Raw genomic sequence first — 13,999 nt, forward strand, 5'->3', positions numbered from 1 at the left:
TGTGATACTTGTTGTACAGAAATGTAAGACAATTGAAAAGAAAAATGACACCAAGGATAAGAAACTACTCTTTATTTTAGACAGTCTCATAAAATTACTTTGGCATCTCCCTACTGCCTGCCTTAAGTCCTTTTACTTGAGAAAGGCAGCTTGAGATAAGGAAAAATCATTAAGGGTAAACTTTGCAGCCCTAACAGGATGTTTCCTCAAGAGTAGCTAATCATTTCTCCAAAATAGCATTCTCAGAATAGTCTTTTCAAAAAGTATTGATAGGTTTTCCTGGGGTGGAGGAATGGGGCATGGGCAGGATGTGACTAAAATATCCATGCTCAAGTAGTTGGGAAGTGGTAGCTTAAGGTTTTCTTTACCGTAGCAGAAATTCTCAGAGTCCTTAATATATTCTGATGTGGGTTGATCTCCAAGACGAAAAAAGGGGTATGCAGTATTTACCAAGTTTTTTGAGCAAATCCTTTTTCCACAGGAAATAATCTAAAATAGTTTGGAGTGTAGTGGCAAATAAGACTCTTGAGATGTAAGTTTGAAAGTCTGATCTCTTCACCTTTTACCCCCCATTCTCTGCTAACACCAGCAAGAGAGTGACTCTAGAACCCAGACCACTCAGTAGTCATGAGAGAGAATAGGTTAATCAAGGACAGAAGGGGAAGAATCAGTTGAGTCATCTTTCGTTTCCATTTATGTATTTTTCTTCACCCCCACCCTAGGCCCCAGGTGTAAGTTAAGCATGGTGCACACTTCCCCACCTTGAACAATCCAGTTGGGTGCTACTTTTCCTCCTTTTATGATTAACTAACTTACTGCTACTTGGGACAAAAGGAGCAGTAAGTACCGAGACAAGATGGCGAGCCAGCTGAGTATGTCTAATGCCCAGACAGCACAGAAGACAACACATTCAACGAGGGGAGGGCAGGCTCAAGAAATTAGCAGAAACTTCAAGCAATACTTCTCCAAGCACTGGTAAAATCACCAAAACTGGGAGTATTTATGTGAATGCCTCAGGCCTGGGTACTGGCCTCTTGGCTTGAAATGTGGAGAGGCTTTCCTGAGAAAGTGTTTGCCCTTAGAGTCTATTTCATTGCTCTATAGAGTTTGTTCAGTCTTTGTGAGCCAGGCCACAGTTGTGGCACTGGAATGTAGCAGACTCCATTTCTTAAGACAGGTTGACCACATCAAAGGATTGTAAAGCAGTCTCCATTGTTATTAACTAATTAAATTTGCATTCAACACCATGTGGTGACAGGATGAGGCAAAAGATAAGATTCATATCTTAGATCTGAGCAGGGCATATTAGATGATGACTAGAGAGTAGATTAGTTGCAAACTGGATCTGAGCTCAGGCTTGGGTGTGAAGGAAATCATCTCCCCTACTAGTATGGAAGCATGAGGGACTCCCTGAGCTCTCTGCTGCAAACTACAAGGGTTTCACTCAAGGAAGGGTATGATGTGGGCATAAAACCATTCTTCGGACAGTTGAAGATGGTCCCCTAATGCTGCCAGGAACACTAGCTGTCCTGCATTGTCCATTTCCTTCAGCCCCAGGCGGTCCTGCAGAGAAAGGCCATAATTAATCAACAGGTTTAATGAAAAGCTTTACAGTAAAATAAAATAAGCAGAATGTTGAGATCTATTCCCAAAGTGCAGTCTTTTACCTGCGTATTAAATTTTAGGTATATTGTCAATGCCAAAAATACCTTTCACCAATTTTTTTTCCTAAGCATTAAAAAAGTATGTGCAATTGAAATTGTTACTTTACTTTCTGAAAAGTTCCAAAGCTAGAGGACCACCTATGGGTGGGCAAGCCATAGACAAAACTGCCTTAAAATGTCAGTTCACTAGCATGAGCCAAAGATAGGAGAACCTTAGCTAGATAACTCAAAAACATATCCAACCCTTAGGTAACCAGCTCAGACACTTTCATATCCTGCAGTTGAAAATGTTATTACTGGTAGTCAGGGTGCTACAGAACAAGTATGGTTGGGAAGGTGAGCCGTTACGATGACACCAGAATGTTGCTTCTGTAGCTACCATCGTTTGAATTTCATGATAGGGAAGTTCTTAAGTTGTAATTCTGAAACTTAACAGACCCTAGCTTCCCTTTTATGTCACCCAAGCTGGGGCACCAAATGCAGGAGAAAAGCCAAGAGGGGAGTTTGCTAGTTTCTGGTGGTCTGACCTAATGTGATGGTGGCACTAATAGAGGCTGATGAGTCTATGAAAGAGAGAGCAAATTCTGCTTGGAACAGGGATGGTGTCCTGGGTGGAAGAAGTGACATTTGAGTTTGGTCTTAATGGATGAGAGGAGCTAGTCAAGTGGCCTCTGAAATTACTAGGAAGAATTCTAGTAGAAGGAAAGTATTTTAGGTGTAGCCCTTACGCCTTTTTGGGAAAGTCTACCTCCAACATAAAATTCTTTATAGAGTATGGAAGGCCCCAGAGCTGGAGGTGATGAAATGCTGCAACCCTTGCTTGAGAAACAACCTACTGCTCAGCAAGATGCACTGCTCTGTTCCTCTTCAGTCCGCTGCAAGAGGAGCTCCCCTGGCCAGTGTGAACTCAAAAATGCCTTACACATCAAATGGTTTCAGATAACAGCCCTCCCCTCTTCTGTGTTTTCATTATGCATGGGGGCTTCTTGGGTTTGCAGCAGACTGCACACCAGAAAGGAAGCCAGTTCTAAACCTTTTTATCGAAGGAAAGAGTTAGGGATGATGTGTCCCTTGTACTTGCTTGAAAACACTGAGGTACAGGTCCTTCAACCTTCAGGACGTAGATTTCTCTAAACCAGTGCCTGATATATTAGTCCAACAGTCGGCAACCTAACAAGCCTTGCCCTTAGCAGGCATGAGTCAGATGCCTCGTGAATACCTACTGCTCCAAGATGTGCAGGACAGGGTTTATCACCAAAGAACCTAGGAGCTTCAAGAACCAGGAGCTGAAAAGGGCAGCACCTCTCTCCTCCCCATTTACCTGTGTGTACAGAGTGGTCTCCTGTAAGGGAATGGTTTCCTTGGCTTGGCCGCTTCTGTAAAATCCAAACCACTGCCGAAGAGGAAGAAATACAGTCAAGTCAGACACAGGGTACATACTGTCAAACTAACTCAAGACCAGCTGGTAGCTGAGATGACCAACAAACTGAACACAAAGCTGTAGCAAGGAGTAAAAATAGAGTATGTCTTGAGTCACCTCTTTTAAGGGTGGATCCTGAGGAATCTTCCCAAAGAGCTCTAATTCCTCAGAATTTCTGCTTCCTACAATTGAATTCAGCACCAGCCCTCTGAAAATCCTTATGCTAAACTCTATAGCAAAGGGGTCAACAAACTTCTGTAAAGGTCAGATACAAAATATTTTAGGCTTTAAAGGCCACATGGTTGCAACTACTCAAGGTGCCACTGTAATGCAAAAACAGCCAGGCAATGTTTAAAAAATGAATATGGCTATATTCCAAGGACACATTTGTGGACACTGAAATTTTAATTTCATATTAATTTTCACATCAAATATTCTTTTGATCTTATTTCAACTTAAAAAATGTAAAAACCATTTTTAGTTCATGGGTCATACAAAAAGCAGATGTCATGCTGGATTTGCCTGCAGCCTGGAGTTTGCTAGTTCCTGGTGGTCTGACCTAATGTGATGGTGGCACTAATAGAGGCTGATGAGTCTATGAAAGAGGGAGCAAATTCTGCTTGGAACAGGGATGGTGTCCTGGGTGGAAGAAGTGACATTTGAGTTTGGTCTTAATGGATGAGAGGAGCTAGTCAAGTGGAGAAGCCCATGGAAGGGCGTTCTAGAGACTGAGAAGCATGAACACTGGCATGTAAAAGTAAAAGTACGTGGCAACTCTGGGTCATTCTAGTAGTACAACATGCTTGAGAGAATGTACGAGGTGGGTAATAAATGGAGGTTAGGTTGGAAATCCAGGTCAAAGCCAGGTCAAGGCAGACCTTGAATACCAACCTTAGGGATCTATAGGCTTTGGGCTGGTGGTTCCTAACCTCTTCTGGGCTGTAGGTCTTGGATAAAATATCTGATAAAAGTTACTATCTTTCTTAAGGCAACTGCATAATTTTGCACACAATTGCAGGTGATGGGGGTTAAAACCCTCAGTGTCCCATTAATAGACCCCAGGTAAAGAACCCTGCTCTCCACAACTGTTGGTGGAAGGGACTGAAGCTTTTTCCCCACAGGCAGCTGTATTTTAATGCCATTTACTCCTTTGGTCTCCTGGCATGATGTGCCCTACCTGAGCAGCGTCTCACCTCAGAATCCACAGGGTCCACAATGGAATCATTGAGGAACTTCACCATCACAAACTTCTTCAGGGCCATCAGGTTTTTCTTATAGGACTCGTTGACACTCTGGAGGAAAGGCCAGCGGTACCTCAGGGACATCACCGTCAAGTCCCAACGGGGATTAAAGCCTTTCAGGGCTCTGGTCTCTCTGACCCTGCGCCACCACATTTCTCCCTGTGGTATGGGTGGCCTTTCCAGCTTCCTCCCCAGAATGTACTTGTCCAGCCTTTTCTTACAATCCTATCTGACTGACACACAGTCCTCTGCAGTCTTTCATCTAAGTAAATCAATCTTCTGAGAAAATCTGGCCACAAAAGGACCCACTAGGAAGGCTTCTCTCAAGACAGCAGGGAAGGACCTAAGGGAAGAAGGTCAAATGAATCCCAGCCTTCCTAAAAGGAACTGAATCTCATAAGCACTGCCTTCACAAAACACAGCTGTTTCTCAGGTTCTGCCAGGTATTTTTGGTAAACAGTCAATGCTGATCTGTTCACAATGCCCTGAGGAGAAAAGTGAATGCACAGCTAGGGCAGCCTGGGGTGGGGGCTTACTCTCTCCTGATTAACATCTGCCAAGAAGATGCTGTGGTTGCGGTACACGTCCTCCTTTATGGGGTCATGCCAATATTCTGCTTGCACCAGGCTGCAGGAAGGAAAAAGAACTGAGTGACCAAGCTGCATGTCTGATGTCAGTCACAGGCCTGTGCACAGGCCACCAAGAGACCTCAAAAGGACAAAAGACCGGAACCCTCAAACCCAGGGCTTGCCCTCTAATACAGAAGACAGGACTTCACTTGCAAAAATAATTCAGCAAGATTACCGAGGCAAGGATATGCTAGTTAACATGGTACAGAAAGTCCTAAGATTTAGGAAAAGGACTCATCAATATTGGTTCCCCTGTGGCATTGAGCTTCATCCCACTCACGCCTCCAGGTCACAGTGGCACATGCTGCCCCCTCCCCTAACCCCTCCTCCTTCACCCTCCTTTGCTTCATATTCATCCTGCAAGACTCAACTCAAATTATCACCTCTGCCTTGCCTTCATCCAACCATCTCTCTTCATTTTGCCATGCTCAGACTGGGATGCTGGTCTAACCTCTTAATCACAGAGCACTTACCATATTTTTGTGATGGCACTCATTTTCAGGATTCTGGTATGTCATGCAGTTTTTAAAGACAAAAGGCAGGTATCGTGGCTATACTGCTGTTAGGCCAGACACCTATTTACATCTTTTTACTTTCTCTCCAGTCTCTCTGTCCCCTTACTTTCCTCCTCCCTGCCCCCAAACTGACCCCTTCCCCAGATGTCCCCAGTAGCTGGTTTCCACTTAGTTCCTGCACCTACACAGCAGCATTTGCACCAAACAACAGCTATGCTTGGACCTAATGGGAGCAGTCCTCTGGGAAAGGGAGGAATTAGAACACGGGTGGGACTCTCTATCCCAGGTTGGCAGGGAAAGGAATAAAAATTTCTGCAGCAGGAGCTCCCAGCCAGAGTGGAAGAGCTACCCAGAGGCAAGGCCCTGAATGCTCCATTCGGCCAAGTAGGAGGCACTAAAGCCTAATGGAAGCAGCTACATCAGAGATGATGGCAGTTCCTCACACCCAGGAGCAGACAGGACTGAGGGGAAGGGAAGCGGCAGCTGGACTCAGCAGTCGGAGGGACAGTCTATAAGCTGTTTATTAAGTACCTGAAAGCTTTTCAGTGTTACTTTCATGGATTTTTAAAAATGTGATGAACTCTGAACATTCGTAAGATGCTCCTATTAGTACTGGTCTTGTCACTGTTCTAGCATGCTACCATGTGAGCGTGGTGGCTCCCTGTCTCTCCCCGATGGGACTCTAGGCCCCTTCAGCAGTGACCCTTTGGCATATAGCAGATGCTCAGTACTAAGGAGTTCCTAAATGAAAGAGATCGATGCAGGGATGTCAACAGTCTAAGAAAGCAGGCTTGGCACTGAAGGTGAGGTAGGATTTACAGATGTGAGGAGAGGGAAGGTACAGTTAGAAGAACAAGGGAGGAAAAAGCTCCAGGAGTGGGTGGTCAACAGTGTCAAATGCTGAGAACTGGGCACTGAGCACACAAACTTTTCACAAAGGTGACCAACCAGAGGTTCTTCAAAACTGTAAGTGAATGCACAAAAAGGTATTTGGATCTTGCCAGACCAGGTTCCTATGAATTGCAGTGGGGATGCCTAATGGCTGAGGATGAAAAAAACCATTGAGGCCGCAGTCACTGGTCACCTTTTTGTGTGAAAAGGAAACAGAGCTAAGAAGACAACAGGAAGAAGCGAAGGGCACTGGGTTTTGTAAGATGCCTGCCGCACAGGGGAAGGCTAACGGGAAGGGCCTGCGGGGCAGCGGGAGCCAGAAGTGTTGCAGAAGGCGGGGACTGGGGGGGGTGGCGAAGGTTTTCAGGGGGCAGAGAAGAAGCATGGATTCTTTTTATCTCCTTTGTACCACTGAAGGGCCAGATTCCGAGGTTAAGTCTCTCTCAAAATTACACGGTGAGCTGTAGAAAAGGTAAGATATGAGCCTAAACCTGTCGGAGTCCATATTCTTTCCAATGCAGTGTGCTGAAGAGGCGATCAGCTCCCCAGAAAGTTCTTGCCCTCATCCCCTTTCCCCCGTCCCCTCAGGCCTGCTCTAGCCACTGTGTCTTACAGAAAATAACAGCAACACCTGTACAGTGCTTACCTTTACAAGGTCTATTCTAAGCACTTTGCTTACATGAACCTAATTAATCCTTGCAAGAATTCCATAGGGTAGGTACGATTTTCCTCATGTTGACAAATGAGGCAGCCATACCCAGACGAAGTGCTTGCTCAAGGTCATACTGCTAGTAAGTAAGAGTCAGAACAGCCTGGCAAGCAATCGAGCTCCAGCAGCCTGTTCTTAACCACTGTACACTGTCTCTGTGGACGGCAGGATATAGACAGCACCAGCTTTAAGCCAGACAGGCCTAGTTGGGATCACAGGTATTTTGCCTCTGAATCTGTTTCTTTACAGGGTTATGTGAAAATTAGACAAGGTTATGTGAAGCTCTAGTACTGTGTCCAGTCATAGCTTAGGTTCAGTAAGAGACAGGGCTATCAGACCTACTCTCCCCCTACTGGCACACCTCATTTTTCTGTGCTTTGCTGTATTGAGTTTCTCACAAATTGAGGATTTGTGGCAACCTTATGTTAAGCAAGTTTATCAGCACCATTTTTCCAACAGCATTTTGCTCACTTCACGTCTCTACATCACCTTTTGGTAATTCTCACAATATTTCAAATGTTTTCATCATTATATATGTTCTGATGACCTCTGATCAGATGATGGTTAGCATTTATTAGCAATAAAGCACTTTTAAATTAAGGTATGTACATTACTATTTCAGACATAGTGATACTACAGTCCAATAGCCTACAGTATAGTGCAAACATAACTTTTATATGCACTGGGAAACCAAAAAATTAATTTGACTTGCTTTATTCCACTCTTCACTTTACTGCAGTGGTCTGGAGCTGAATGAACCCACAATACTGTGAGGTATGCCTGGAGGTCGTTCCTCCTTTCTCTTGCTCTGAATCCAGCTACCAATGTAGCTTACATAGGAAATGCTGTCTGATGGCCTAGCGTGAGAGAAACATGAGGCTGGAGGGGAGGAAATGAAATGTAAAGAGGATGTGTTGAGATGATCCCTAACTCTCTAAGGAATTCCAGTTTAAATCACAAGATATTTGGCAGAATTTGATGAACTAATTCTAAAATCCAGATGAAATGATAGAAGTCCAAAAACAGCCAAGACTTGAAAGAAGAATTAGGTAAAAGTTGTCATAGTAACTGAAACAGCATGGTAATGGGGTAGAAACAGACAAATAAATGAATAGAACAAACAGCCCAGAAACAGACTCAAGCACAGAAAGAAGAAAAAAAAAAGTTAAGGAAAATATGGGCTAGGAGAATAGTTTTATGCGTCGATCATAAAGATTGGTAAATTTGACTGAATCCAAATTATAAACTGCTGTACCTGATCCTAGCTGTACAACAATGTGAATGTAATTAATGCCACTGAATTGTACACTTAAAAATGGTTAAAACGGCAAATTGTATGTTTTTTACATTTTACAATAAAAAATAATGCAATACATCAAAAGCCAAAGAATTATACTCTTTAAGTGGGTGAATGTGCAGTATGTGAATCATATCTCAATAAAGCCTGCTGTACCAAGAAAGACACCATAAATAAAATTAAAAGATAAGCCACAGCCCAGGAGAAATTAAGTGTAACATACCTTTTCTCCAACAACAAAAGGCTTAATATTAAAAACAGAGTTAACCCTGAAGAACATGGAGGTTAGGGGTGCTAACCCCTATGTCGTAAAAAAATCCCTGAATAACTTTACATTCCCCAAAAACTTCTAACAGGCTACTAACAGAAGCCTTACTGATAACATAAACAGTCGATTAACACTTACTCTGATGGTATGTATTATATACTGCATTCTTACAATAAAGTAAGCTAGAGGACAGAAATGTTTCTAAGAAAATTATAAGGAAGAGAAAATACATTTTATAGTACTGTACAATATTGACTGAAAAAATACTGTGTATAAGTGGACCTGCTCGGTTCAAACCTGTATTGTTCAAGGGTCGACTGTGTATGTGTATGTGCACATAATCTGTACAAATCAGTAAGAAAAAGACAAAACACCCAACAGAAAAACAGGCCAAGGCTACATATAGGCGATTCACAGAAAGGGAAACCTGAGTAGCCAATAAACATGAAGAGATGCTCAACCTAATAATCAAGTACCAGCAGATTAGAGTGAGAAACCAACACATACATCTGCCTGGCAGAAATTTAACAGATATAGGATCAAAAGTTAGTTAAGAATAGAGAAAACAGGAACTCCCATGTTCTGTCGGTGGGAACAGAAATCGATACAACCACCTTGGCAATACTGAGTCAAGTTTAAAACGCATACCCTAATAATCATTAACAGCAGCTAACATGCATTGAGTGTTTCTTAAGTACTGTTCTAAGCACTCTACATCTATGAACTCACTTAATTTTCTCTACAACCCATGCTCCATTTCACAGATAAGAAACTCAGGCAGAGCGGTTACATAACTTTCTTCAAAACTCATACAGTCTACCCATGAATTCCACTAGGAGGTAAGTTCTTGTTCAAGGGTTGTGAGATAATAGAAGATACATATATTCATCTCTGCCACCAGTTCCTGGCAGAGAGCTCCTAAAACCCTTATAATTTTTTAAGTGATAAGTGCACTAGGAACATTTTTTGTTTTTATGAGGCGATGCTGGGTGGGGTCCTAAATGGGGGCTGGTCACCAGAAAGACCAAACCATGATTAGGAGCTTGGAATTTTCAGCTCTGCCCCCATTCTCTAGAGGGGAAGGGAGTGGAAATGGAGTTAATTGATCATGCCTATGTGAGGCAGCCTCCATAAAATCCCAACAGTACAGGGTCTGGAGAGCTTCCAGGTTGGCAAACACACCCACACCAGGAGGGTGATGCACCCCAACTCTGCAGGGACAGAAGCTCCTGTGCTCCAGATCCTTTCAGACCTCGCCCAAGGCATCTCTTCATCAGGCTGTTCACTTGTATCCTCCATCATACCTCTTAATAAGCTGGTAAACATGTTTCTCTGAATTGCTCTAGCAAATTAACAGTACCTGAGGAGACAGCCGTGGGAACCTCCAATCTGTAGCCAAGCCAAACAGAAACTATGGGTAACCTGAGGATGTACTACTGCATCTGCAGTGAGGTGGGAGCAGCTTATGAGACTGAGCTCTGAACCTGAGGGATCTAACACTATCTCCAGGTGGACAGTGTTAGAAGTGAGTTAAACTGTAGGACATCCAGTTGGCACCAGAGAAAATTGCTTGGTGTGTAAAAACCTCCACACATTTAGTGACCAGATGTGAAGTATGCTGTGTGACCATGGCAGTCGTGGAAAAGGAAAAGAGACACACAGGAGACTCACAGGAGAGGAAGACTGGGCTTTTCAACACAAGCATGTTCTCTAAAAGGTGTCCATTATAATGGAAATGGTAAATGTTTGCGGTATGGGAATTAAACCATGGGATGGTCATATAAAATGCCATGTAGCAGTTAAGACGAACAAGTTAGATGTATATATAACAACATGTTCAGATCTCAAAACCATAATATTGAGTAAAAGGAAATCATTTGCAGACTGAAATGCCCAATAAGATTTCCAACAAAGTTCTGAATATACAGACTAACACTGTATGTTGATTATGGATATGTATGTATACATGAAAAATGTTTTTAAGAGACAGAAAGGATATACTCTGATTTCTTGACAGTGGTTGTCACTGTAGAGGGAGGGCAGAGAATGGGACCTGGGAGACATAGGTAGAAGATTTAAATTTTATCAGAAACATTTCAGTTCTTTAAGAAATGGAGGTAAATGTGACAAAAGATTAATTTTAGGTCTAGGTGCTTAATAGTTCTCACATTACTCTCTTTACTTTTTCTGAATGTCTGAAAAGTATCTAAGGGAACTTGGGGATGCCTCAATATTTCCAGAAAAAGGAGAGGCAAGTTGAGGGCAAAGACGTGGGGAAAGCCAGACGACCGAGGGGAAGCACCCTGTGAGAGGCACAGGTGGCGCAGCCCTGCCAGCACCGGGGCGCGGAGGGCTGGGGGCCTCGGACCAAGAGGCGGGCAAGCTGGCAGAGCACAGCTGGAGCGGGGGAAGAGGAGAGGCCAAGGCCAAGGGCGGGGCCACACAGGGGTGCTCACTGTGGCAGGGAGGTGGGGAGCCGGGAGGGAGAGCAGAGAGAAAACAGGAGGAAGGAGACATCCAGGAAGGGCTGCCAGCATCTCCAAGGGAAACTAGAGGTCAGATTTCACATCCAGAAGGTTGAGAGAGACTTGTTATCCTCACATTCCTTACTGTCCCACTGAGCCTGGCCAGGGGCTAGTGCTTGAAAAACACTTCCTCACTGGTTACTCAGGGTATTCGGAGAGCAGATCTGCTTTGCTAAGGTTAAATTCTCTGAGTAGTAAATAAGACATCTTTTGGGGTCTCTGCCTAAGTCAAAACCATCCTCCCTTGTCTGAGTACTGCATCCTTCCTGCTCCCACCTACAGGTTAGAGGTGAATATGGCTGGTGCCATGTGGTCCTATGTCTCTGGCCACAGCTAATGACAGGCCAAAGAGCTAAAGGTGGTGACCTGACCTGAGCTGGTCAGGGTCCCTTCCCTAAGAATCTGCATTGAGATGGAGAGGTTCTAGCCTCAGACTGAGATAATCTCCTAAACAGAGAGGACTAAAAACTTGGAAGCTCTGCAATGCCCCCTTTCACCATATGCAGCAGGTGAAGCTGGCCTGCATGGAGAGAAAAAAGCAGCAGTAACACAGCAGCAGCAGTGACAGCTGGAGAGAGGCTGCCTTGGCTCTGGCTGGCTCCCACTTCGTCAGGCCAGTCCCTCTAGGCCTTGGGCACCAAAATACGATGATTTCCTAAAATTTTATTTTGGTTTGATTTGGGTTATTTCTTGCATCTATAATCCTCCCTAATACAGGGCACCCAGAACAATACTTCAAAGGGAAAACCTCCTGCTAATGTCACTTTACGCTCTCACCATCCTCCTTCCTACCACACTACTTGGGCTATTTGCTTCTTTAAATCTCCATACCGGCCATCTGTTAAAATGAATTTTTACCCATATAAGTAAACTTTAAAAAGAAAAGGCAAACAATCTACAAACTTAAAAAACACTCCTAAAAATTAATCTGTAAATGTGCTGTTGAGAACTAAGACTGCATTTCCCAAGGAGACTGTGTCATAAATGGTGGGCTGTATCCTGGCCCACAAGTCAGCTACAACGTTATGAAATGCATCTCAAGTGATTCCATTTCTCTCCAGCTCACTGTGGCCACTCTAGTCTAGTGTCCAAGCCACCATCACCTCTTACCGGGAGCACTGTGACAGCCATCTAACTGGTCTCCCTGCTTTTCCTCCACTGCTTTATAATCCGCTCCCCACAAGGCAGAGGAGTGCTTCCAAAAACATAAATCAGGCCATGTTATTCCCTTGCTTAAAATCTCCCAATATGTTCAGAAGAAAATCCAAATTCCGTATGTGGTCTACAAGTCCTTGCATGTTGTAGCCTCTGCTTTTCTGTCCAACTCTCCCATCTATCACTAAATTGTAGTCATTGAGGCTTAGCACAAGCTGAACTTGTCCCAGGCTCGGGGCCTTGTCCCCACTCTTCCCTCTGCCTGATCCCTCTCTCCTTAGCTCCTCCCATGCTTCTTGCTTCTGATCCTTCAGAATCCAGCTTAAATCTCTCTTCTTCAGAGATCATTCTATCCAAAGCAGGTGTACCTCCTCTGCTATACTGCATCCTCTTTATTTTTGCCATGGTCTTTGCACTAGTAGAGGTTATTAAGTGAACCTGTTTACTTGGGGACCCCTTTTTCCCACTAGCATGCTACTTCCTGAGAGCAGGGACCCTGTCTTATCTCCACTGTATCTGTGAGACCTACAGTAGGGCCTGGCACATAGCAAGAGTTCCTACCTGATGAAATACTTCGTAACTGCAATGAAAAGAGAGAAAACAAAACCATTGCATGACTTGCAAATAAAGGCAACGGAAAGCTACAGCTGAATGACTATTGTAGGGAGCAGCGTCCTAGTGGTGCGAGCCCAAACCTGCCTACGTCATCTAAACCTAGCACTGCACTGAATGCTTTATACTCAGCAAGTCTAATCCCCACATGAACCCTGAAGGAAGTGCCGTGATTAAGCTCTTGCTAGCGATGAGGCTGAAGTGCAGACACCCCAGGCAGCACAGCGAGGCAGGGCAGCACCGAGTCTCTCCGACAACCCCCCAGAGGGAGGGCACAAAAGATCCTGTTTTTCTTCTTACATGTCTGAGGATGTCTTTATTTCCCTTCATATTTGATTACTGGTTTGAGATTTAGCAAAACATTCTAGGCTGGAAACTATTTTCCCCCAGAATACAAAGTGTGACACAACACTGCTTGCTAGCTGGTGGCATTGCTGTCCAGGGATCTCCTGCCATTAAGACTCTTGACTTTAGGACACAGCACTGGGATCTACTCTTTATCCCCCGTGTTCCAAAATTTCGCAGGAATATACCTGGTGTGGGTCTTTTTTCATTCCTTGTCCTACTACAAGGTGAGCCCTTTTAATCTCAAAAGTCATGTCCTATAGTTCTGAGAACTGTTAATGTGTTTGATAACTCCAACTCACCCTTTGCTGTTTCTTTCTGAAACTCCTCAGGCAGATAGTGGACTTCCTAAATAGCCTCTCTAATTTTACCTCTTCTCCCTTTGCTACCTCCTTGGGTGTTTGTTCTATTTCTAGGAGATTTCCTCAACTTTGTATTCCCATACCTCCAATACTTTTATTTTGGGTACCTTACTTTTAACTTCCAGGAGCTCTCTGACTGCTGGTTTGAGTCACCTTCTTTTCTAGCATCTTGGATGCAATCTCTTATCTCTGAAGACAATAATCATAGGCTTTTTAAAAAGGTTTTTTCCAGCTCCCTGAATTGCTATCTGTTTCTTTCAAGTTCCTTTTTACTTTTTGTTTGTTTTGATCTGCCTTTCATGTTGGAAGATATCTGACTGGGAGTCCTTGGGTCACTTTTCATATTTAAACAAGGTCCTACAAAGT

At 43.8% G+C, this 13,999-nt stretch overlaps 1 protein-coding gene across 2 annotated transcripts in view; it reads right to left on the reverse strand.

Moving 5' to 3' along the window:
* Positions 1 to 57: 57 nt before the first annotated feature.
* PPT1 (palmitoyl-protein thioesterase 1) overlaps positions 58 to 13,999 on the reverse strand; it is a 22,848-nt gene continuing 8,906 nt past the window's right edge. Inside the window, exons 6-9 of one of the 2 annotated variants that reach the window (XM_036876637.2) lie at positions 4,862 to 4,952; positions 4,278 to 4,376; positions 2,986 to 3,057; positions 58 to 1,563 (exon numbers count right to left, since the gene is read on the reverse strand). In XM_036876637.2, the coding sequence (XP_036732532.1) occupies positions 1,441 to 1,563; positions 2,986 to 3,057; positions 4,278 to 4,376; positions 4,862 to 4,952 (385 nt within the window). In that variant the 3' untranslated portion in view covers positions 58 to 1,440. The other variant, XM_057500060.1, reaches the window with a different exon arrangement.

Source organism: Manis pentadactyla, chromosome 4, assembly GCF_030020395.1.
Source record: "Manis pentadactyla isolate mManPen7 chromosome 4, mManPen7.hap1, whole genome shotgun sequence".
Taxonomy (NCBI): Eukaryota; Metazoa; Chordata; class Mammalia; order Pholidota; family Manidae; genus Manis; species Manis pentadactyla.